The sequence below is a fragment of the Sphaerodactylus townsendi genome, linkage group LG08 (assembly GCF_021028975.2).
Source record: "Sphaerodactylus townsendi isolate TG3544 linkage group LG08, MPM_Stown_v2.3, whole genome shotgun sequence".
In the NCBI taxonomy this organism is placed as follows: domain Eukaryota; kingdom Metazoa; phylum Chordata; class Lepidosauria; order Squamata; family Sphaerodactylidae; genus Sphaerodactylus; species Sphaerodactylus townsendi.
In genome coordinates this window covers 106,714,567-106,739,155 of record NC_059432.1, presented here as the reverse complement: position 1 = coordinate 106,739,155, position 24,589 = coordinate 106,714,567, and the positions used below count along the sequence as shown (strand labels likewise).

The 24,589-nt window shown below is 48.5% G+C and overlaps 1 protein-coding gene across 1 annotated transcript in view; it reads right to left on the bottom strand.

The window, feature by feature from the left end:
* Window positions 1–24,589, bottom strand: part of EPHB3 (EPH receptor B3) — a 135,127-nt gene that overhangs the window by 66,534 nt on the left and 44,004 nt on the right. The window contains 2 exon segments of the mRNA XM_048505353.1: window positions 11,636–12,308; window positions 15,988–16,052. Coding sequence (XP_048361310.1) covers window positions 11,636–12,308; window positions 15,988–16,052 — 738 coding nt within the window.

Here is a 24,589-nt window from a genome sequence, read left to right as displayed (position 1 = left end):
ATTCCAGGTGAGGTCTAACCAATGCAGAATAGAGAGGTACAATCACATCCCTCAATCTTCTAGACACGATACTCCTGTTGATTCAGCCCAGAATCGCATTGGCTTTCTCGGTCGCCGCATCACACTGCTGACTCAGTGTGTAGTCCGTGGGCATCTGGAGGACCATAGGTTGGAGACCCTTACTCTAAAGTGTCACATCCCAGCTGAGTTCTGCCCTCAGGCTCCAGGGATTTTCCAACCTGGAGTTGGCAACAGTAATTCTTGCTCCAAGCTGACGCCCTCTGTAAATTGCAAGGCAAAGCTGGGATTGGCATAATGCGTGAAGAGCCCAGAGGCTGCCTCTTACCCCTGGCACAGAAACCATTTCTGGAAACAGAGGAAAGCTAGAAGTCCAGGAGATGGCAACTGAAGATCAGCCACAATTGCAAGTGAGTTGCCCACTCTACTGCGTCTGCACTGAGGAAGTTCCCGTGTTACAACGGAGCCGGGCCTAAGATCCAGGGCCAAACTGGCACTTAAACTCAAGACTTCCCAGTACCAACAAAGTCACAGACTACTGAGAAGGGCTCCTTCCGCACATGCAGAATAATGCACTTTCAATCCATTTTCCAATGCACTTTCAATCCATTTTCCAATGCACTTTGCAGCTGTGCGAAATAGCAAAATCCACTTGCAAACAGTTATGAAAGTGGATTGAAAGTGGATTATTCTGCATGTGCAGCAGGGGCCTCAAGATCTCATCGGCTCGGCAATTAGAACAGCAGGGATCTGAGCTGTTCTCTCTCTTTTCGCCACCTTCAAGTCCCTACCAGATTTGCAGGGCTCTCAAATGATCAGAAACCTGGAAGTAAGATTTCGCTGCTTGGGGGAAACCCAAAATGCAACCTTCAATGCCACAGCCCTTCTAGCCTTCCGTGCTCCTTTGGGTCACAGGGCACTGCTTTCTGTCCACTTGGGTTCTGTCGACAACCGACTTATCCCTGGAGTGGGGATTTTTAGCTCTTTCCTTCCGGACAATTTTATCAACGGGAACAACCTCCGTTTCCCAAACTGTTTTGAGCCCTATCGAGGAGGGGGAAATAGGGGTATCTTTTAAGTTTTTCTCAGCAGGAATAAAAACAGGTTGGGATTAGTTTTTTTCCCCCATTAAGAAAAGAGCAGAGGAGAAAGGTTAAGGTTTGCCTCTTTCCCCATGCTGTTCTCCTTGATAAAGCAATCCAGGCGGTTACATTTGCAATTGTGGAAGAGGCTGCTTCACCTAAACATGGAAGGACTGTTAGGGGTCTCTCAGCCCCACCTCCCTCAGAAGGTGTCTGTTTTGGGGACAGGAAGGGAAAGGAGTTTGTAAGCCGCTTTGAGACTCCGTATAAGATAGAAAGATGGGATATAAACAGTGGTGGGATCCAAAAATTTTAGTAACAGGTTCCCATGGTGGTAGGATTCAAACTGTGGCATAGCGCCAATGGTGTGGGCGGGGCACAGCGGGGGCGTGGCCGGGCATTCCGGGGGCGGAGCATTCCTGGGCGGGGCTGTGGCAAGGACGCAGCCGCTGCGCCGGTCCTTGGGCGGGAAACGAATGCACGCAGGCGCAGGCTGCCTCGCACGCCGGTGCACCTCCTGCTAGACTGCTTCCAGTTCTGCGCGCTACTGCTGAGAGGAGGGGCGTAACTAAGCCAAAAATCACGTGGCAAAATCAGCAATTAGTAACCCCCTCTCGACACACACAAATAATTAGTAACCTACTCTCGGGAACCTGTGAGGACCTGCTGGATCCCACCTCTGGATATAAATCCAAACTCTTCTCTTCTTAAAGTGTCCAAAGGAAATTCATTTCCTTCTTACGTAAGGGTGGCTTCGAGCTACAGACGTGTTTTGCCATACCCGGCTGTTCTTTTCCTCCATTTGGCAACAAAGTGAATTGAACCAGGGATACCATATAGGATGTAATCAAGTGCTATATCCCGCATAAACATCAAACCCCTTGGGAAATATCCTGCTCGGTGTCTCCATAATAGCCAGTATCAGCATACAGCAGAGATCCTGTTTCTCCTGACCAAGTCGTCCCTTTTTTGCTCCTTATTTCCATTCTAATTAACTACTTCCTGTTTTCCAGACCCGGCTCTTTCTCTCCCAGGACTATGAATCAATTTTTAATTATCATTTTTGATTCCTTGGGGAGGTGGGGCGCTTAAGTACTTTGTTTTGCACTTTGTAGCCAGCCAGAGACACTGATCACAAATTTTTAAAACGCAAGCACTGTTTATTATCATAATTGCACAATTAAAAAGCAGCCGCCGCACAATTCATTTTTAAAAGAGCGCTGGTGAATTACGAGGTGCAAAGCGATACTTAACCACCACCACCCCCCACACCCCTTCCCAAGGGAACAACAAGTTATAATTTAGAATTGATGCATGAACGCGGAGAGGAACGACGGGCAGCCCACCTAAGAACAGGAAGTAATTAAATATACTGGAAAGAGGAGAGGGTGGACTGGAAATGTAAAGGGACCGTAGCCGTGGGGAGCCTCAATTATGCTTGGACTGTTTATATAGAATAGTCCAGCCCTGCCTTTGAGTCGCTTAAAAATTGCCACAGGTTAGGTCTGAAAATGACGGGACAAAAATCAAGAAAATGCTGGAATCTTTGGGGTTGACCACGTCGTTCTCCATACACTGTGTCAAAACCAAGCACACCAAAACAAAGCAAATGAATTGTGGCAGTGGCAGACTATGCAGCTAGTGGGGAGAAAAGCTAACAGAAGCTGCAGTGTTTGTTAGCATTCTATTGCTGGTAGGTTTTTTTTTTTTTTACATTTTTGCCCACAGTTTTACTTCCAGGGGTTTATCAAACTCACACCTTACTCCGATGTGGCGACTGAAACCAGCAATGTGTTACTCTGCAGTATATTCCCAGGGTATTTTACTCCTAACTCACAATAGCTGTGCATTCATCATTACACCTAACTTCAACACTCTAACATTATTGGAGCAGACTATGGCGCCTTCCGTACTTGCAGAATAATTAAGGTGACCAGATGGTCACCTTTCTGAACCGGGACGGAGGTAGGTAACCACGCACGCACGCGCGCATGAACATGAGTGCGCAGCCGCAGGAGCGCACTGCCTTCTGGGGCTTGCCGTTTTTGAAACGGCAAGCCCCAGAAGGCCGTGCGCTCCTGTGGCCGCGTGCGTAGGAGGCTGCCACACTGCCTTGCGCCCCAGAAGGCAGTGCGGCAGCCTCCAAAAAATCGGGACAATTTCAATAACCCACGGGACGCGGGACAAATTGTTTGAAGGCGGGACTGTCCCGCCAAAAGCGGGACGTCTGGTCAGCCTGAGAATAATGCACTTTCAATCCACATTCAATGCACTTTGCAGCTGGATTTTACTGTGCGGAAGAGCAAACTCCACTTGCAAACAATTGTGAAAGTGGATTGAAAGTGCTTTATTCTGCATGTGCAGAAGGGGCCATGAATGGCTACTTCCCTGGCTAGTGAGGACACTCTTCAGGTTAGCTGGCAATACAACTTATATGTAAACTGGAAGAGAGTCTATTTTTCCCCAGCATTTATTTTTTTAAAAGCCTGTTGAGACAAATTCAGTTCACATCCAAGGGCAATGACACAAAAAGGCTGTCATAGAACTGCAAACGACTGATGCAGATATATGCTGGGCTACCGTGTTTCTCCGAAAATAAGACAGTGTCTTGTATTAATTTTTGCTCCCAAAGATGCGCTATGTCAGTGGTGGCGAACCTATGGCACGGGTGCCAGAGGTGGCACTCAGAGGCCTCTCTGTGGGCATGCGCAAACAGAGCCCCCCCCCCCCCACACACACACATATAGGCTGGTCTGAGCCACTGGGATAGATTATTAGCATTAAACCTAAGACCTAGTTTTGGGGAAGCAGTGTAGGGAACCCTGTTAAGCGCTGTTAAGCCCCACTGATTTTCATGTGAAGAACTAAAGCACGATCCTTTACCTGGGAGTAAGCTCGGTTGCTGGCAATGGGGTTTGCTTCTGTGTAAAACCTTCTAGGGTAATGATTCACCCGTTGGAAGAGTTGCATGGTTGCTTCAAAGCAAAACCACTGACTACCACCAAGCTTACTTCAGAGTAACGCACACCTCTGAGTCAACCGTTTTTTCTAAACTAAAACCTCAGTATTCAGGTTAAATTGCATTGTGTTGGCACTTTGCGATACATAAGTGGGTTTTGGGTTGCAATTTGGGCACTCGGTCTCGAAAACGTTCGCCATCACTGCACTATGTCTTATTTTCAGGGGATGTCTTATTTTTCCGCTCCACAACTGCATGCTCTGGTGTTCCGTTCGACGGGCATGCTTCCAAACAAAAACTTTGCTACGTCTTACTTTCGGGGGATGTTTTATATTTAGCACTTCAGCAAAACCTCTACAACGTCTTATTCTCAAGGGATGTCTTATTTTCAGAGAAACAGGGTAATAAGAATTCTTTGCAAAGCTAGCAATTGCTGTGGACTTGAGTTGCACGGCTGTATTCAACTCTGTGCTATTTTACAACGGAAGGGCAGCGAGACCGGCGCTTAGGTTAGATGTGCAGATCGCAATTTTACATGCGAGCCTTTTATGGGAGGTTTTCCAACACGGCCCGGCCCAGTGCCTCTTAAGAGACAGGAATGGATGGGAGAGCCAGTTCCATTTTTTAATTTACCAAACAAGTCTATGAACATTTTCAAAGTCCCCCTCACAACTTACAGGAAATCTGGCTAACTTCAAGACCCCGTAAATCTTCAAAATCTGTTTCCATTTACAGACATGAAGGCTTTCCATGGAAGATGGCCAACTTTAAAAGCACAAACAGAGACGCGCGGACATTCACCTATACGTATTTTTACTCAACGCACAAATGTAGCAAATGAAGTTTTTTTTTTTGTCGGCTCACGGCCAAGAACCTGCCTGGATGAAGAACGTGAGTTCCATCTCAAGGTTGCTTTTTTTTTTTTAATCTTCCAAAATTTTAGCAACTGGCTGAGAAAAGCTACAAAATCCTTTCTTGCTCAGCCCAACAAAATGGCGGAAGAAAGTCAGGCGAGATGGCAGACCGTGACGAGTACCATGAATTCTGATTGGTTGATTTATGCCAGGAGGTTGGCTAGGAAGCAGAGGCAGGCCAACCACATAAGAACATAAGAACTAGCCTGCTGGATCAGATCAGAGTCCATCTAGTCTAGCACTCTGCTACTCGCAGTGGCCCACCAGGTGCCTTTGGGAGCTCACGTGCAGGATGTGAAAGCAATGGCCTTCTGCTGCTGCTGCTGCTGCTCCCAAGAACCTGGTCGGCTAAGGCATTTGCAATCTCAGACCAAGGAGGATCAAGATTGGTAGCCATAGATCGACTTCTCCATAAATCTATCCAAGCCCCTTTTAAAGCTATCCAGGTTAGTGGCCATCACCACCTCCTGTGGCAGCATATTCCAAACACCAATCACACGTTGCGTGAAGAAGCGTATTAGTCCTAATTCTTCCCCCCAGATTTTCAATGAATGCCCCCCTGGTTCTAGTATTGTGAGAAAGAGAGAAAAAATTTCTCTCTGTCAATATGTAGGATGACAGAAAAGGGCGTGGCACATGAGGTCCATTAAAAAAAAAGAATGACAATCAAAATCACAGCTTGGATGGCACGTCCAACGGGCTTTTATTTTGTCCACTGTTGGGTAAAACTTCATTAAAATATCCAACCCCAGATCACGGAGTCTGCTCAACTATTCTGTATCAGGCGTTCGACATGGATTGATTTTGGATTCCGGGCTTGTTTACTCCCAAAGGTTTGGAGAATAGTCACAACAAGTTAGGAAGGGACGTGTTATTTGGAGACAAATCCTTACAGTTGACCTCTCTTTGGAGAAGGATGAAGCTTGCTGAGGTCAGGAGACAGCTGGTATGGACAGCCTTGGGTTCAAATCTCCAAACAGCACCAGGTTCACTTGGTTTAGCAAGACAGACCTAGATTCATTTTCTCACGCAGAAATGTAGAATGGCTGTGTTTCAGACCCTCTTTGTTTACCTTGCAGGAAAATAATCCTGTAAATGGATTCTCTCCAGAGGTGGGATCCAGCAAGTTCTCACAGGTTCCCGAGAGTAGGTTACTAATTATTGGTGTGTGCCGAGAGGGGGTTACTAATTGGTGATTTTGCCACGTGATTTTTACCTTAGTTACGCCCCTCCTCTCAGCAGTAGCACGCAGAACTTGAAGCAGTCTAGCAGGAGGTGCACCGGCGTGCGTGGCAGCCTGCGTGCGTCGTTTGCATGGAAGGACCCGGTATGGCGGCCTGCGTCCTTGCCACAGCCTTGGGAATGCCCCGCCCCTGAAATGCCCAGCCACACCCCCGTCGTGCCCCACCCAGCCACACTGGCGCTATGCAATGGAGTTTGAATCCCACCACCATGGGAACCTGTTACTAACATTTTTGGATCCCACCACTGATTCTCTCCCTTTTTCTGGCCAACTGAATGTCAGGAGTCAAGAAAACAGCAGAGTTTGGTAGCTTCCTAGATGTCGGTTTGTAACGTCCATAACAGAACTGGTGCTCCAGACGGGACCTCCCGAAACGTCACAAACTGTATTTTCAAGAAGGCTGAGCCGGACTGTCACATTCAATGAAAAGTTTGAAGACCTCAAGAACCAGAGTAGTTAAGACATCGTGGATGGTCTGAAGTAGAAATGTCAAATTCACTTGTTAAAAAGACTGCATATAACGTAAATGCGACTTGGTCGGGCCAGGGTGGCTGCCTCAGCTGATGACGCTGTGGTGGGCTCGCTAGCCCAGACTGGCACGGAGGGGGTGGCTTGCCAGGACAGATCAGAGCATAGCCAGGCCAGATTGGGAGCGGGGTGAGGTGTGTGGTTGGACAGGTGAGCTCGCAGTGGAAGTAAAAAGGGGTGCCTCTGTAGGTTCGTGGACCTGATAAGCCCTCTCAAGGGGCCCGATCAGACTCCCAGGCTGGCGTAAGCAGAGGTGGGATCCAGCACGTTCTCACAGGTTCCCGAAAGTAGGTTACTAATTATTGGTGTGTGCCGAGAGGGGGTTACTAATTGGTGATTTTGCCACGTGATTTTTGCCTTAGTTACGCCCCTCCTCCGCTCCTCAGCAGTTGTGCGCAGAACTTGAAGCAGTCTAGCAGGAGGTGCACCGGCGTGCGTGGCAGCCTGCGCCTGCGTGCATTCGTTTCCTGCCCAAGGACCGGCGCAGCAGCTGTGTCCTTGCCACAGCCCCGCCCCCAAATGCCCGGGCACGCCCCCGTCGTGCCCCACCCAGCCCCATTGGCGCTACGCCACAGTTTGAATCCCACCACCATGGGAACCTGTTACTAAAATTTTTGGATCCCACCACTGGGCGTAAGGCATCATACCATCTCCTTAGAAGAATCCCCACGTTTAGTGAAGGCTGGGTCAGAGCGTTCAACTTTGTGGGCCTGCAAAGGAGGTACCCCCATCTATCCAGGGGAGTTTTCAATAGTTTCCAGTGGAAGATGCAGGCAGCGTTGCAAATGGGGTTTACATTTTTAATTTTTTTTAAAAAAAAAATCCCTGAGCCCTTACGTGGGTTGTTGGGAAACCAAAAAAAGCATGCCTTCCAAAAATATCCAGTTTTTCAGCTCCATTCAAATTGCCATTTTTTTTCCAGTTCAGCCTATCCAAAGGCACAACCTTAGTTCCTACCGACACAATGCCACATTCTGCATTGTGTAACACCTGTGCTTTGATCAGAGGACAGCTCCGTCGGCAGCTCTCAGTTCCGTAACGTTGCTTTTATCAGATGTATCATCCTACTGATTTACATGGTATCATCTGTCTTGAGTCTCGGTTGAGAAAGGCAGACTCTAAGAAGGAACGCACCTGAGACGGCCCTTCGGATTCGTCCCTCTGAGGCTGCAAAGGGCTAAAAAGATTATAACCCTGAACTGCTCGCAATAAACCTGGCGGCAGACGTAGCTGTTTCAAAACAGGCGAGAGGAGTTCCGACGGGCTACTGTTTACAGTAATTGGGCCAACACCTTATGAACTACCGGCATTCCGTGGTTTATCTTTAAGGGCAGCCCCCGACCAAGAGAATATGGAAAGGCCTCTCAGGTCGCTCAGAGCTTTGGAGCAGAGCAGAAACGGATCGCCTGGCGTGATAAGAGCAAACCCTGCTCCTCTTTCCTAACTCTGGAGCAAGTGAGGGCTGATCTTGCGAGTGGAGAGGAGGGTTCAGACTGCAGAAAAGGGGATGGCATTGGGCATCAGAGGGGGCAAAATCAGCGAGCTTCTCTGCTGGCACCAAAACCCCACACTGACTCTCTTCAGTTCTCTGGCTTGTGGAAGGTTTGGATCTGTGGTGACCTCCTATTATGGCCAGCTTGCAAGCAAAGCCAGAAGTTGAACTGAAGAAGAAGAAGAAGAAGAAGAAGAAGAAGAAGAAGAAGAAGAAGAAGAAGAAGAAGAAGAAGAAGAAGAAGAAGAAGAAGAAGAAGAAGAAGAAGAAGAGTTTGGATTTATATCCCCCCTTTCTCTCCTGCAGGAGACTCAAAGGGGCTGACAATCTCCTTGCCCTTCCCCCCTCACAACAAACACCCTGTGAGGTAGGTGGGGCTGAGAGAGCTCCGTAGAGCTGTGACTAGCCCAAGGTCACCCAGCTGGCGTGTGTGGGAGTGCACAGGCTAATCTGAATTCCTCAGATAAGCCTCCACAGCTCAGGCGGCAGAGCAGGGAACCAAACTCGGTTCCTCCAGATTAGATACACGAGCTCTTAACCTCCTACGCCACTGCTGCTCCTTAAAACACATATATTAAACACATATATAAAAATAACAGGTTCCTAGAATTGAGGCCAGCTGAAGTCGCAGGCTTTGGCTGCTGCGGTCGCCCCCTCTGAGCCATTTCCCGGCCACGGATTGCTACTCCTCTGTCCCGACGATACCAGGGGCCGCTTTCGGTCCAGAATCAATTGGATTTCCACTTCAGGAGATAGCCTCCAGGTGCGGGAACAAGCGTTCCGTGACCAGAGGGGAGGAAGGGGGTTGGGGGGAATGACAAAGAAACCAGTTTGAAAGTGACCTCCGGCGGCCTCTTGGACTTTCAGCCACCCATCACACATTCAATCACAGAAAATATTAGAGCTACACAAGGTGCCGGCGAGCGTCGGGAGGCTGCAATGCTTTCGGGCGCTCAAGCGCAGAGCCAAGAAAACTCAGGATTTAAACAAAAAAATTAATTTTGAAACTCGGAGGTCAAGAGATCAGCCTCGAAGGGAGGTCAGAGGGGACATATATATCATTTCCAGGGAGGGGAAAAACTTGAAGGAAAAGAAACCGCCTCCAACTGAATCTGGGGCACGCTTCCAAAGTACAATCCGAGGTGCAGCTTTTGATCATTCAAAGCCTTCGAGATGCCTTTAAAAACCTCCATTATGTTCCGCTCTGATTTTTAAGACTGAGGCTGGCTGGAGAGCATGTGCAGAGTGCCCTTCCTGTCATTCTTTATACCTTAAGGTAGGGCTCGGCTCCTCTGCATAGGCCAGTGGTGGCGAACCTTTGGCCCTCCAGATGTTATGGACTACAATTCCCATCAGCCCCTGCCAGCATGGTCAATTGGCCATGCTGGCAGGGGCTGATGGGAATTGTAGTCCATAACATCTGGAGGGCCAAAGGTTCGCCACCACTGGCATAGGCAAATCTTGGTAGCCCTCCATTTATAAGACTTTTCCCCCCATGGGTTTAATCATAAAATGTGTACCTTGTTCAACCAGTAAAGGGAGGCAACGGCCCCATAAACGCCACACCTCCGAACATCACCACAGATCAATACCAAACATCAAAAAGTGCAGTTCCTATTTTAAACAACAACTCCCAAATCCACAAAACAGTTTTGAAAAGGTCACACAACCTTTGAAAGTCGATCTTAAAAAAAACAAGCAACTATTTTTTACGCGTGTTTCTCTTCCATACTACTGGGGCCGGTACAGAAAGAGTTTTAGGTGAAGCCATTCTCCTTGGTACGATATATGGATGGATCTAGTATTGGGGCAGGGGGAAGTTGGTATATGGCTGATGTTTTATCCCCTCGGACCGGCACTAAGACACTGACTAGACCAGTGGTGGCGAACCTATGGCACGGGTGCCAGAGGTGGCACTCAGAGCCCTTTCTGTGGGCACACATGCACAGAGTTCGTCATGTGGGGGGATGGAAAATCACCCCCCCACACACACACACATCTAGGCTGGCCTGGGCATGATCCTTTACCTGGGAGTAAGCTTCGTTGCAGGCAATGGGGCTTGCTCCTGAGTAAACCCTCCTAGGGTCATGATTCACCCATTCGAAGTGTTGCATGGTTGCTTCACCAAGCTTACTCCCGAGTAACGCGAGCCTCAGAGCCAACTGTTTTTTTCTAAACTAAAACCTCAGTATTCAGGTTAAATTGCCGTGTTGGCACTTTGCGATAAATAAGTGGGTTTTGGGTTGCAATTTGGGCACTCGGCCTCGAAAAGGTTCGCCATCACTGGACTAGACTCTACAGCTGCTGATTTTAATGTTTCAATGTCATGAATTGTTGTAAGCCACCCGGAGCCTGTATGGAAAAGGGAGGTTTACGGATCAAAAAAATCAAATCAGTCTTATACCAAGTCACTCAGACCTTCTACTTCATTATTGGTCACAAGAAATGAGAGGTTCCTCCCAGGCCTGCAAGCCCATATAGGTTTTTACCAACATCTGCTACTTGGAAAAAATTAATGGGAGACAATGAGGATCAAACCTGGGACCTAGGGTACGAACGGGGTCCGTGAGGCTCACAGATGCCCCCCCCCCACCCTCCCGCCCTATTTACCTTAGTTCAGCCTGAACTTTTTGAGGCTGAACTAAGGTAAGGCGGGGTGCCTTTTCTCCCCCTCTGCCACTGCACCAAGGCCACTAAGAAGAAGAAGAAGAGTTTGGATTTATATCCCCCCTTTCTCTCCTGCAGGAGACTCAAAGGGGCTTACAATCTCCTTGCCCTTCCCCTTCACAACAAACACCCTGTGAGGTGGGTGGGGCTGAGAGAGCTCCGAAAAGCTGTGACTAGCCCAAGGTCACCCAGCTGGCGTGTGTGGGAGTGCACAGGCTAATCTGAATTCCCCAGCTAAGCCTCCACAGCTCAGGTGGCAGAGTGGAGAATCAAACCCGGTTCCTCCAGATTAGATACACGAGCTCTTAACCTCCTACGCCACTGCTGCTCCTAAAAAGTAGGCGAGAAAGTAGAACTACTAAAAAGTAGGCGAGAACTTTGTACCTTACAGAGTTTCCACAGGGCCTGCAAAATGGACCTGTTCCGCCAGGCATTTGGCCAGCCGGGATAATATCGATTTCTCGCCATATAATAAACAGCTGGTCTCCCGTGGGTACAAGTAAGGAGGATGGGTGGGAGCTGAAGCCGTCTGTGAGTTATATACGCTTCTTCTCAATCGGTTATCGGTTGTTGTTACTTGTTTTAATGGTTTTTGTGGCTAATGTTGGACACCGCCCTGAGCCCTTTGGGGAAGGGCGGCGTACAAATTGGATGAAATAAATAAATAAATAACTTGGCACCGCCCTCTCTGAGCTACAATTCAGCAGCACCTGGACAGAGAACGCAACTTACCTTGGCACTGAGTGTCCTTCATGGCCGGCTCGTATCCCGCGGCGCACGTACACGCTCCCACCGGTACCATCCATTCTCCGTCACCGTTACAGTAGAGCTTTAGGGGGACTGATACTTCCACTGCATTGGGGATGCAAGTACCCGGGGCAATCACAAGGGAGGTCTGCTCCGCCCCGGTCAGGGTCTCGGGGAAAATGCCAAAGCTGGCGATAGTGCTGGAGCACTTTTTGTAGAAGGCACGGACCGAGATGAGGGACATGCACGCCCCCAAGTCCTGGAAGGCCAGGTAGAAGCCGTTCCTGGAAAGAGGTCCAAAGCTGCGCACTTTGGTGTTCATCCGGCCGGATTCCAGCTTGGAGAAACTCTCGTCGGGAGCAATTGTATCCACTTTGACATACGGGGTTTCCATCCAGGAAGGGCTGTTGGCGGAGGCGGAGTCGGTATCCGACTCGTAGTAGAAGAGGTTGAAGGTCTCTTTGCAGGAGCCCGGGATGTTCGGGATGCTGTTGCAGTCGCGCACGGTGAACTTGAGCTCCACGTAAACGCGCTGGACGTCGTGGCGCTCGATGAACTGGGTGCGCAGCCAATTGTTCTGGTTGAGCTCCCGCACGTTGCACACCTGGTAGGTTCGGATGGGGTTCATGGCCTCGTCGTAGCCGCTGACTTCTTCCCACTGCACAAAATTTAACCCGTTAATGGCTTCAAAAACAAACAAACAAACAAACATACAAATATGGGGCAAAAATGGAGGTGGAAGAATGGAGGCCGGCTTCTCCCGAACAGCACTGGAACCGCCCCCCCCCCCCCAAAACCAAATTTCCCCTTAGAAATCATCTGTTTTCTCATCTAGCAGCAGCTGCAAGAATTGTACTTGCGAGAGTATGGAAAACTGATAAGATACCAACTCTGGAGGACTGGAAGGAAAAGTTCCAATATTTCTCCAGTATGGATCGGGCAGCTCATAGGATAAGGAAAATACCTTATGAAAAATACAAAGGAAGATGGGAACCTTGGTTTGTCTACTTTAAGGAAACAAATGACATCAAACATCACTACATTACGTGCTGAACTTTATATCAAGTATAAAAACAAATACAGGAAGAAATGGGTGAATGAATGGCTCCAATTGTTCTCTTAGTGATAAATAGCTAAAAATGATTTTCTGGATGACCAATGTTACGGGAGGAAACAAAAGGGGGGGGGATATTACTCATTTAGTGTAATAAGGGGGACATTGAACTTGTCTTAGCCTTGTGATAGTTGTCTTGCTGGTGTATGACGGAAGGTTTACGAATCGTTATACATAGTGAATAGTAGTGGATACAATAAATGGGAATTTTTTGTAAATATTTGTGCGATTAATAACAATATGTAAAGTTTTAATATTATAATATAATAATCTATATTTAGTAAGGATTGTTAAATTGTCATATATTTATGTTGTGAAACAGCTTGATTATTGATGTATATGTCAGTGATCTTTCGTTGGAAATAAATTTATTTTTTTAAAAAAAAGAAATCTAGGAGGCGTAAACTCAACCGATGGCCCCATACGCAGGAATAAGCCTACACAGCTCTTAAAATTCTGCCATGAGGCAATCCAAATTTTGCATTCTGAGACCGGGGAATTTGTTATGCGGAGGGAACCAATCTGCATAATTCCTCCTGCTTTGCATAATTTATTTGGCAACTGGTTTTCCCCACTTTGCACAATTTATTTTGGCCTTGCTTTGCCAAAAGCGAACCATTGAAGTAACATTCCCTCCCGTTAGTCTCCGGCCCCTTCCGCCCATGCAGAATAATGCACTTTCAATCCACTTTCCCAATTGTTTGCAAGTGGACGTTGCTATTCCGCACAGCTGCAAAGTGCATTGAAAGTGGATTGAAAGTGCATTATTCTGCATGTGCGGAAGAGGCCTCAGAGGTTTCAGAATGTGCTCTCCATACATATTCAACCAGATCTTTGCAACTGTATTGCTGGCTGCTGGTCCAATATTAACTTGTGTATTTAAGTGTGACACAGGCCTCTGGTCTAGAACACAGCGTTTGATCAGATGCTTTCAGAAGAACTGCAAGTAGGGGCAGAAAAACCAAAGCCTTGTTTTGGAGTGGAGAAAATGACCAAGGCTCATTCCGCACACGCAGAATAATGCACTTTCAAGCTGCTTTCAGGGTTCTTTGAAGCTGTGCGGAATGGCAAAAACAGTTGTGAAAGCAGCTTGAAAGTGCATTATTTTGCGTGTGCGGAATGAGCCTAAGTTTCAAGGCCTCATGGTGGCAGAGGAAAACCTGGAAGTGTTTTGAACCAAAGTACAGAAAGGAGAAATAAAACTGTGTAGTGCATAGGTGTCAAACTTGCGGCCCTCCAGATGTTATGGGCTACAGTCCCATCATCCCATGCCAGCATCATTCTGGTAGGGGATGATGGGAGCTGTAGTCCATAACATCTGGAGGGCCGTGAGTTTGACACCTGTGGTATAGTGCTATAAACTCGTTACCCAAGTATGGCACCAGTCTGCTTGCAGCAGTATGAAATCATCGCTGTCCAAATAGCTCACTTAGCTTTTTTCTTACTACAAAACTGGGCTTTCCCTACTCCAGCCAGCCAAGGATATATGTGCCAAGGTAGCATGAAGCACAGAGGTTTGTAGCTCTGTCTCTTTAGCACTGTGGTATATTTGCAATTTTGCTCTGCAGCACAGTTCTACGCTCTGCAGCACAGTTCTACTTCAGCCTACATCCACTGAAATGAATGGACATAGACTGGAGTAACTCTCCTTAGCACTGAACTGCAAGCCATGCTTTCATCCAGCACACTCTCTTTTTGAACTGTTACCATCTGGCAGACGATACAGGTCTATCAAAACTAGGACAAAGAGGCTTAGGGGCTTTCCGCACTACAGAAGGGAGCTAAGGTCGACTCGGTTCCCTTCAGTGGGGGGCGATTCCAGGCTGTCCGCACAGCAACTTACTTGGCCCCCTGGAACCGAGCTAAGTGGGCGGGATCATCTTGGTGCTTGTTTTGCTCCTCGATCATGATTGGAGCTTGTGTTACCACGGGAAACAGGAACGTTCTCTTTTTTTTACAGTTTACAGTTTACAGTTACATGCCCACCATGACTCTCCCATTTTGCATATGCCACAAAAGCGGCTCCTGATTGGTTGAACAGATGAGGTGTCGTTTCGATGCATCCGCACTTTGAAGCTTCGAGGCGGTATCAACCTTGTTCCAGTAGAAAGGTGCAGTTCATAACTGCGACAGGGATGTCACAGTTCTGAGGGGGGGGGGAACTGAGACAAAACAACGTTGAGCTCGGTTGTGGTGCGGATACACTGAGTTGAACCTAAGTAGAAACCAGTACAACTCAGTAAGTGCGGAAAGCCCCTTAGAGACAGCTTCCACTCTAGAGCTGTGGCGATGCTGAACTCCGGGGCTTCGTGTTGATGTGTTTGGGGCTGTGTAGGGATGGGTGGAGGAAGGGGAAAGTGAGGACGGGGTATGAGTCTGAAATTGTGTGCATCGAGGAATGCTGCTGTAAATTTGTTGTGCGTGCACAATGACAATAAATGCTTATGGTTACATATCATAAATATCCCAAACATCCCAAATTTATACATAACAATTTTAATGTCCTTAAAGCAGTAAAATGTTTTTTTTTCCAGTACGGTAAGGTAAAAAGTCCTGTCTATAGTTTGATTTCTCACCCAAAATTCTGTTTCACTCCCTCACTTTGAATTTTTCTTTTTCTTTTCTTTTTCTTGCTGCAGATTCAAAAGTTGCAGAAACTTTACATCCTGGGTGTATCGGCACACACCCCTTATTTTATTTATTATTTACTTAAAACATTTATTAGATGTATTGTCGAAGGCTTTCACGGCCGGAATCACTGGGGTGCTGTGTGGTTTCCGGGCTGTATGGCCGTGTTCTAGCAACATTCTCTCCTGACGTTTCGCCTGCGTCTGTGGCTGGCATCAGATCCTCTGAAGATGCCAGCCACAGATGGAGGCGAAACGTCAGGAGAGAATGCTGCTAGAACACAGTCATACAGCCCGGAACCACACAGCACCCCATTTATTAGATGCCTCTCTATAGGAACTCAAGGTGGTCTACAAAGTAAATAATAAGATGCATTTTTAAAAATCCATGAGCTTGTGCCACGTCAGTAAGAATCCAGTCACCCCAGCCTTGTGGAAACATTTGCCCTAAAGAGCAAGTTCTGCAGAATTTTGAATCACGCAACTTCTGTGGGCCTTTCTGGATAGTTCCAGCTCACCTGAAGAGCCATCTCGTCAGCAGGGACAGAGACACGAAAAATGGAGGGGTTTGGAATTCTTACTCCTAAAAAACTTACCCCAGTCTCTGGATGAGCCGTCCACGCCAATTCGGACGTTACCCACTTCGTATCCATCAGTGTTTCTAGAGGAGGAATTTAAGAAAATGTACAATTTCAAGATAAGGTTGTTTCTGCTGGAAAACCCCACAGATTTGTTGGAGCCCTGGACTTGAGTGACCAAGACTCATCCTGGAAACCCAAGGAAAAATGGAAAGGAATGGGATGTACGGGGGCTCTTCCACAAAGGGTTCTAACGGAGTCTTCCCACTGCTTTCCACCGCCTCTTTCCTGAGCATCGTTAAGCAGGGCATTGTTAAACAGAGGGTGATTATGCACAAGGTGTTTGCTGCGTGGTGGAGGTGAATGTCCTCCATGCCAAGATTTCTTGTACAGATGTATTTCCCCTAGCCCCATTTTCACTTCCCACTCTCTCGGCAGCGTGCAAATCACGACTTTAATTTTGCTTTGCTGCAGAGAAGGACAGATCTGCCCAGGGCCTCTTCCCTCCGCCTGCAGCCTGCCGGCATCGTCTTTCAAACCACATCTTACCAAAGATGCCAGCCACAGCTGCAGGCAAGACATCAGGAGCAAAAACTACCAGACCACGGCCACACAGTCTGGAAAACGGACAACAGTTCTGTATTTGTTCAGGAGTATTACTTTGCTACCATTCGTACCGCAATCAAAACTTTGGCCAGGGAACATTTTTTCCTAACAAGTCAGGGATACCTCTAAGAAAAACTGGCTAAGGCCAAAGATGGGTACAGAGTGGCAGCAGAGAGAACCATAAGATAATAAAGGCCTCATCGGTGACCCGGGAGAACATGCGGTCATTTTCCTTTCAACGGCGCACTTCTCAGCAGGGGTAAATTTGATACGGCCTGCTCACCCCCCAGTCCCCCAACCGCTCACGCCTCGGCCTCTCCCTTTTCCACTATTCTGTTCGGTGCGGAGAATGCAAAGGTACCAGCCACTCTCACATATTTACCATGGCTCGGATTGAAAAGGTCCTTTTTCCCATGACTAGGGCGGTGCAGGCCGAAGCAGGTTTATCCAGCCGGAGAGAAGAACAGGAGGCTGTTTCTTTCTGCCCTCCCTGTATCGCTCAGAGGGTTGTGTGTGTTTTTTTTTTCAAATAATAAAGAGGGGAGAAGAATTTGACCGTCTGGCCGACATTCCAGCAGCCCGGGATTAGCAGCCAAACCTCCCTGTCAGCATTTCTCCCCCCCCCCCCCCACTGTCCCAGCCTGGAGGGAGAAAGTGAAAGAGGACCAGTTTTGGCACATGAGAACAACAGTTTCTTTGGGAAGCGGCCGGGACCGTAACCAGATCGGCCTGACCCCTTCCCCTTCCCCCTCCGCCAAGCTGTGCTAGGTCACCCTACGCCAAGACAGAGCCGGTCAACAGGGAAGGATCGAGGCACAGAGCCAAACACCGGAGGGTTGAGAACGCAGCCAGAGAGCATCCGGGTCAGGGGGTGAAACAACTGCGGGGTCGCCAAAGTTCACGGCACAACCAGCTCGGCCACGGCATGGACGGGGCAGGCCTCAAAGTGGCCTGGGTTCAGTGGCAGATGTACTCGGGGTCGCAATTAGGGAAGTATCCTGGGAGACTGGTCCTGAGGTCAAGAAAAATGCTTGAACAGCGCAGCCGCCAAGACTGGACCATGGCCTCCAACAAAGGTTTCATACTGGTCAGGATTTCCTTGCTAGTCAGACCTACAGTTGCCAAATTCCTCGAGGTTATACTACAGTATGAAAGGGGATTCGAACTGACCATTGCAGCTCACGCTGGACGCTCCACCCCCTGCCTCAGCCACCAAATCGATTACAGAAGAGAAGAAGAGTTTTGGATTTATACCCCCCCCCTTTCTCTCCTGCAGGAGACTCAAAGGGGCTGACAATCTCCTTGTCCTTGCTCTCTCACAACAAACACCCTGTGAGGTGGGTGGGGCTGAGAGAGCTCCGAAAAGCTGTGACTAGCCCAAGGTCACCCAGCTGGCGTGTGTGGGAGTGCACAGGCTAATCTGAATTCCCCAGATAAGCCTCCACAGCTCAGGCGGCAGAGCGGGGAATCAAACCCGGTTCCTCCAGATTAGATACACGAGCTCTTAACCTCCTACGCCACTGCTGCTCCTACATACAGAAAGAAGAGGAGAGGAGTTTGGATTTATACCCCACTTTTCTTCACCGTAAGGAGTTCCAAAGTGGCTTACAAACTCCTTCGCTTCCTCTCCCCACAAGAGACCCCTTGTGAGGCAGATGGGGATGAGAGAGTTCTGAGAGAACTGTGACTTGCCCAAGTTCACCCACACCCCTCCTCCTTCCCTCCTCAGCCCGGTCCGCCCCCACCCCCCCACCCCAGCAGGCTGATTCTCAGCACTGCCAGGCCGGGCCCCGCTGTCCGGGACCGTCGCTGCCTAAGGTAAGTGGGGTACAGGGGAGGGTGCGGGGGGTGGGGCCTGGAGAAGGTGTTGCCTGGGCGCCATTTTCCCTCCCTACATCTCCGATGGGCCTTCCAGTGTCAGGGCATCAAGAAAACAGAGCAGGTCCAAAGAGCCAAGTTCACGTCTCACTTCGATCCATATCAAGGAGAGGGGAATGCAGCTACTTTTTCACATTCAAGGAAACGGGAGTCATCCGTGATCGGATTTCCACGTAACACATAGCTCGATAACCTGTGCATTTGAAGACCAGTTAACTTTGGACCATACAAAAACCACAGGCAAAGGTGTAAGTACTACAGCCCTGGCTGGCATCTAATGTAGCTTAAAAGAGGCCCGATTCATCCTGCTCTTAATGCCAAGTTACTAACATTATTAAATCTCTCTTTTGTATTGTCAAAGGCTTTCATGGCCGGATTCAACTGCTTCTGGTGGTTTTTCCAGGCTGTGTGGCTGTGGTCTGGTGGATCTTCTTCCTAACGTTTCGCCCGCATCTGTGCCTGGCAGAGGTGTATCACAGAGGGAAGTCTGTTACACACTGTGTCCAGAGAGAAGGAAATGTTTGGGGTGGATATACCCCAAACATTCCCTTCTCTCTGGACACAGTGTGTAACAGACTTCCCTCTGTGATACACCTCTGAAGATGCCAGCCATAGATGCAGGCGAAACCAGTGGTGGGATCCAAAAATTTTAGTAACAGGTTCCCATGGTGGTGGGATTCAAACTGTGGCGTAGCGCCAATGGGGCTGGGCAGGGCATTCTGGGGGCGGGGCATTCCTGGGCGGGGCTGTGGCAAGGACGCAGCCGCTGCGCCAGTCCTTGGGCGGGAAACGAATGCACGCAGGCGCAGGCTGCCACGCACGCCGGTGCACCTCCTGCTAGACTGCTTCAAGTTCTGCGCGCTACTGCTGAGAGGAGGGGCGTGACTAAGGCCAAAATCACGTGGCAAAATCCCCAATGAGTAACCCCCTCTCGGCACACACAAATAATTAGTAACCTACTCGCGGGAACCTGTGAGAACCTGCTGGATCCCACCTCTGGGCGAAACATTAGGAACAAGATCCACGAGACCATAGCCCGGAAAACCCACCAGAACCAAATCTCTCTTTTGTTTCCCCCATTAAGTCACAGCTGACTGGTGGTAACGCTGTGGGATTGTCAAGGAAGGAGATGTTCAAAAGTGTTGCCATTGCCTGCCTCTGCATCATCAGCCCAGACTTCCTTGATGGTCTCCCATCCAAATACTAACAAGGACAGACCCTGCAGGCGAAACATTAGGAACAAGATCCACCGGGCCCCGACCACACAGCCCGGAAAACCCACCAGAACCAGACCCTGCTTAGCTTCTGAGATCTGAGCCTTTTCCTCATGCAGGATTTACCTTATTTTGAAGAGCATTTACCCCAATTTTGAAGACGTTTTCAATCCCACAGTTTATCGCGATGTTTGTTTGCCCTCCCCTCCTTGAAACGTTGTTTTCTGGCTGCTGTAATTTAAAAAAAAAAGTTTCCCACACATGCACTGCAGCCATGCTGTGTAACTTTGCTGATTCAATCGTCCGTTAAAAAAAGGGGGAAAGGGTGAAAAAAGAAACACAAAAAACGGGGAAAATTAAGAGGCGAGGGGACAAAAAAAAATGGTGGAGCAAAAGGAAACGGGAGGTTTGGCAACAGCACAGGGGGCGTGGGAAGCTACCTGCTTTTTGGCAGGAAAAAAAAGATTGGGTGCTGTGTGGTTTCCGGGCTGTATGGCCGTGTTCTAGCAGCATTCTCTCCTGACGTTTCGCCCACATCCGTGGCTGGCATCTTCAGAGGATCTGATGTTGGGAAAGCAAGTGGAGTATATATATATCTGTTGGCGTGTCCAGGGTGGGTGAAGAAACATTGTCTGTGAGTAACAAAGAAAGCAACCAGGTCAATAGTTAAGGGCATCTGAATAGAAGTATGAGTAACAATGAAGTCTATAGCATGGGAGTAACAATGGAGGTAGCAAGGTCACTGGTGGGAGCATCTAAATAGAGGTATCCCGGCCTTTGTTTCCTTTGTCTATAGTCATCCTGTGTCTGTGTGGAGCTGGTTAGACACTGTCTTGACTCTAGTATTTTTCAACACTGGCAGCCAAGTTCTGTTCATTTTCATAGTTTCTTCCTTTCTGTTAAAATTGTCCATGTGCTTATGGATTTCAATGGCTTCTCTGTGTAGTCTGACGTAGTGGCAACAGAGATATATATACTCCACTTGCTTTCCCAACATCAGATCCTCTGAAGATGCCAGCCACAGACGCGGGCGAAACGTCAGTAGAGAATGCTGCTAGAACACGGCCATACAGCCCGGAAACCACACAGCACCCCAGTGATTCCGGCCGTGAAAGCCTTCGACAAAAAAAGATTGTTTCAAGAAGATCGCACTGTGGGGGAAGCCAGCTTGGAAATGTTTCAAAACATTTCAAAACGGCTGTAAAAGGGTTTTCAGAAGCAACGGAGAAAAAGGTGACTGACAACCTTTAACACAAATAAACGGGGGAAACTGTGTAGAATTCCACGGAGGAAACATTTCATTATCATCCCGGAAACGCTGCGAGTGATTTGTGTGGAAAAGGCCCTGATGAGATCGGACTACGTAGCTTTGTCTTTCCCAGTCGAGACCTCTTAAATCTCAGCCCTGAGAACCAAAAAAACAAAAACAAAACACCCCCCAAAACAAACAAAACCCCGCCCACCCTCAAAAGCAACAAAAACAGAACACAAAAAAACCTTGGCAGATACTTCATGCCACATGGTCGGGAAATGGTCAGGATGCCACTGTGTGTTGGCAACTTCTGAAGACCTCTAGCACAGGGAGCAGGTGAGGCTCGGGCTCTGTGCGGAAGTGCCACCAGGTAATTATGCTGGAAATCAGTTGGCACGGGACTCATTTCACAGCTTGCTTAGCCCAGCAGATAATCCAGTCCTGGATCCAACATCCTGCTATTTGGAGGAGAACAAATCCGTTGGCAAAAGCTTGTTGCGACTCAATTTATTCACTGGGAGAGGGACCGTGTTTACACAAAGCTGCTATCTGAATTTAACCTTTACGGCTCATGTTCTGTTCTCGCCAATGCCACGTATGCAAGGAGGATACCTTGAATTTTGTTATTGGTTCATCCATGCTAGATTTGAGTCCAGTAGGACCTTATGAGACCAACACGTGGAATGGAGACCACCAAGGAAGGCTCTGGAGAGGAAGGCAATGGTCTTCAGTCCAGTAGGACCTTATGAGACCAACACGTGGAATGGAGACCACCAAGGAAGGCTCTGGAGAGGAAGGCAATGGCCTTCAGTCCAGTAGGACCTTATGAGACCAACACGTGGAATGGAGACCACCAAGGAAGGCTCTGGAGAGGAAGGAAATGGCCTTGAGTCCAGTAGCACCTTACGAGACCAACACATGGAATGGAGACCACCAAGGAAGGCTCTGGAGAGGAAGGCAATGGCACCTTATGAGACCAACATGTGGAACAGAGACAACCAAGGAAGGCTTTGGAGAGGAAGGCAATGGCCAGCCACCTCCGCTGCTCACTTGCCTTGAAATCCCTTTGCTGGGGTGCCACAAGTTGGCTACAACTTGACAGAACTTTACACACACACAACAGAAGAAAGTAAGACCTCCTACTCTGAGGTTCACGCAGGTACTGATGATCAAGACAGGGCAGCCAGATTGGTCAGAAATTGGTGGAAAGTTGAAATCATGTGTATGCACAGGTCGGGAGATGGAGCAAAGTGGTCCCTCGGGGTTATGGCTAATGTCCACAAGCCCTCTTCCTGACTGGAGAATGACATTTGGATTTATACCCTACTTTTCTCAACCACAAGGAGTCTCAAAGCAGTTTACAAAATTCTTCCCTTCCTCTCCCCACAAAAGACACCAGACTCCCTGCCTCACAACTTAGGCCTCTTTTGCACATGCAGAATAATGCACCTTCAATCCACTTCCAATGCACTTTGCAGCTGTGCGGAAGAGCAAAATCCACTTGCAAACCATTGTGAAAGTGGGCTGAAAGTGCATTATTCTGCTCGTGCGGAAGGGGCCTCGGGGAAAAGGCGGGATTCCTCTTCCATTTTCCCTTCCGGAGAGAAGGCCCAGAGAAGGCGCGCAACAGCTAGCTCGGGTACAGAATGATCACGGGCCCGAAGGAGCATCCTTTTGACAGGCCTCGCCGAACAGAACAGGTTGTACCAAGAAAAGCCCTTTTTGATCCAACACAAAATTGAAACTGACTAAAACTAATTGCCCAACGCCTATCTGGCTGCATGCAGCCGCCGGGTCGTAGGCCTTCCGGGATTCAAAAAGTCAAACTTGGGGTCCACGGTCTTCCCCCACAACAGATGCAAGACTCTCTGCATCGCACCTAATCCTTGCGGATTCTGTATGTACGGCACAAAAAGCGAGGGGAGAGGAGGAACGTGGCAACAGGAACGTGGCAAGAATATCCTGGAATAAAACCACCGAAGCGCACCACGCTAGGAAAAAATAAAACAGTAAAGGAAATTCAAGGTGAGGGAGTTGTGGGCTATCCATCGCACTTCTACCTATCAAGAGGCACGGTGTCGTAGCTTGTGCGGGCGTACGTGCTGCAAGGAAATCCATGTGTTAAAAGTTGATCAATGTTGGGTGTTCCCTTATCCCCGTGGTGGCGAACCTTTGGCACTCCAGATGTTATGGACTACAATTCCCATCAGCCCCTGCCAGCATGGCCAATTGGCTGGGGCTGATGGGGATTGTAGTCCATAAATATCTGAGCAAAGGTTTGCTACCACCGTTTGAGTCTCATAGGCCAGTCCGCGTTTCTCCAGATGTTATGGATTATTCCTTATCATCCCCTGCCAGCATAATGCTGGCAGGGGATGATGGGAACTGTAGTCCATAACATCTGGAGGGCCGCGAGTTTGACACCTGTGCCTTATCCAAAACCGCCACTTGATGTTCTTTTGCTCACTGAACATAATTTTAACGGATTCACCCCTGCACACAGCAAAACTCCAATGAACTTTTCATGCTCTCCTGGGGTGGGGGTCCTCTCAGAAGGAGCATTTCAGAGAGTAGAAGTTGCGCATTTTTGGGAGGAACAAGGCATTTAAACAGCATGGTGTAGTGGCTAAGAGTAGGTGGAGTCTAATCTCGGGTTTGATTCCCCACTCCTCTACCTGAGTGACAGACTCTTATCTGGTGAACTGGATGTGTTTCCGCACGCCTACATTCCTGCCAGGTGACCTTGGGTTAGTCACAGTTCTCTCGGGACTCTCTCAGCCCTGCCTGCCTCACAAGGTGTCTGTTGTGGGGAGAGGAAGGGAAAGGAGCTTGTAAGCCACCTTGAGTCTCCTTACAGAAGAAAAAGATGGGGTATAAATCCAAATTCCTCCTCCTCCTTCGTCTTCTTTTGTAAGCTGACTATGACTTGACAGAACTTTCCATCACCACATTTCTAAGGATGGGGCTTATCTTGTTTGCTCAGGTTATTGATAAGTCTGCCAAATAGCACATATATCAGTGATGGCGAACCTTTTCGAGACCGAGTGCCCAAGTGGCAACCCAAAACCCACCTATTTATTGCAAAGTGCCAACATGCCAATTTAACCTGAATACTGAAGTTTTCGCTGAGAAAAAATGATTGGCTCCGAGGCATGTGTTACTCAGGAGTAAGCTTGGTGGCAGTCGATGGCTTTGCTTTGAAGCAACCGTGCAACTCTTCCAACGGGTGAATCACGACCCTAGGAGGGTTTACTCTGAAGCAAGCCCCATTGCCAGCAACCGAGCTTACTTCCAGGTGAACGATCGCTTAATTCTTTGCATGGAAATCAGTGGGCGAAGGCCACACTACTCTCAAAACTGGGCCCAGGGTATAATGCTAATAATCGAGCTTCCAGCTGCCCAGCCAAATTCTTAGATGTTGTGTGTGGGGACACTTCTGTTTGTGGTGCCTCATGAGAGGGCTCTGAGTGCCCCCTCTGGCACCCATGCCATAGGTTCGCCATCACTGACATATATGGATGGGGGCTCTATTAACACTACCAACAAAGGTTCAACATATTGCAGATCACTTCTGGAGAGATCAGTGGAAACAGGATTGAGGATACCCGGATACAGCCAAGCAGAATTTTTGGAGTGCCATACAAAATGCACACCAACCCATCCCCCGGGC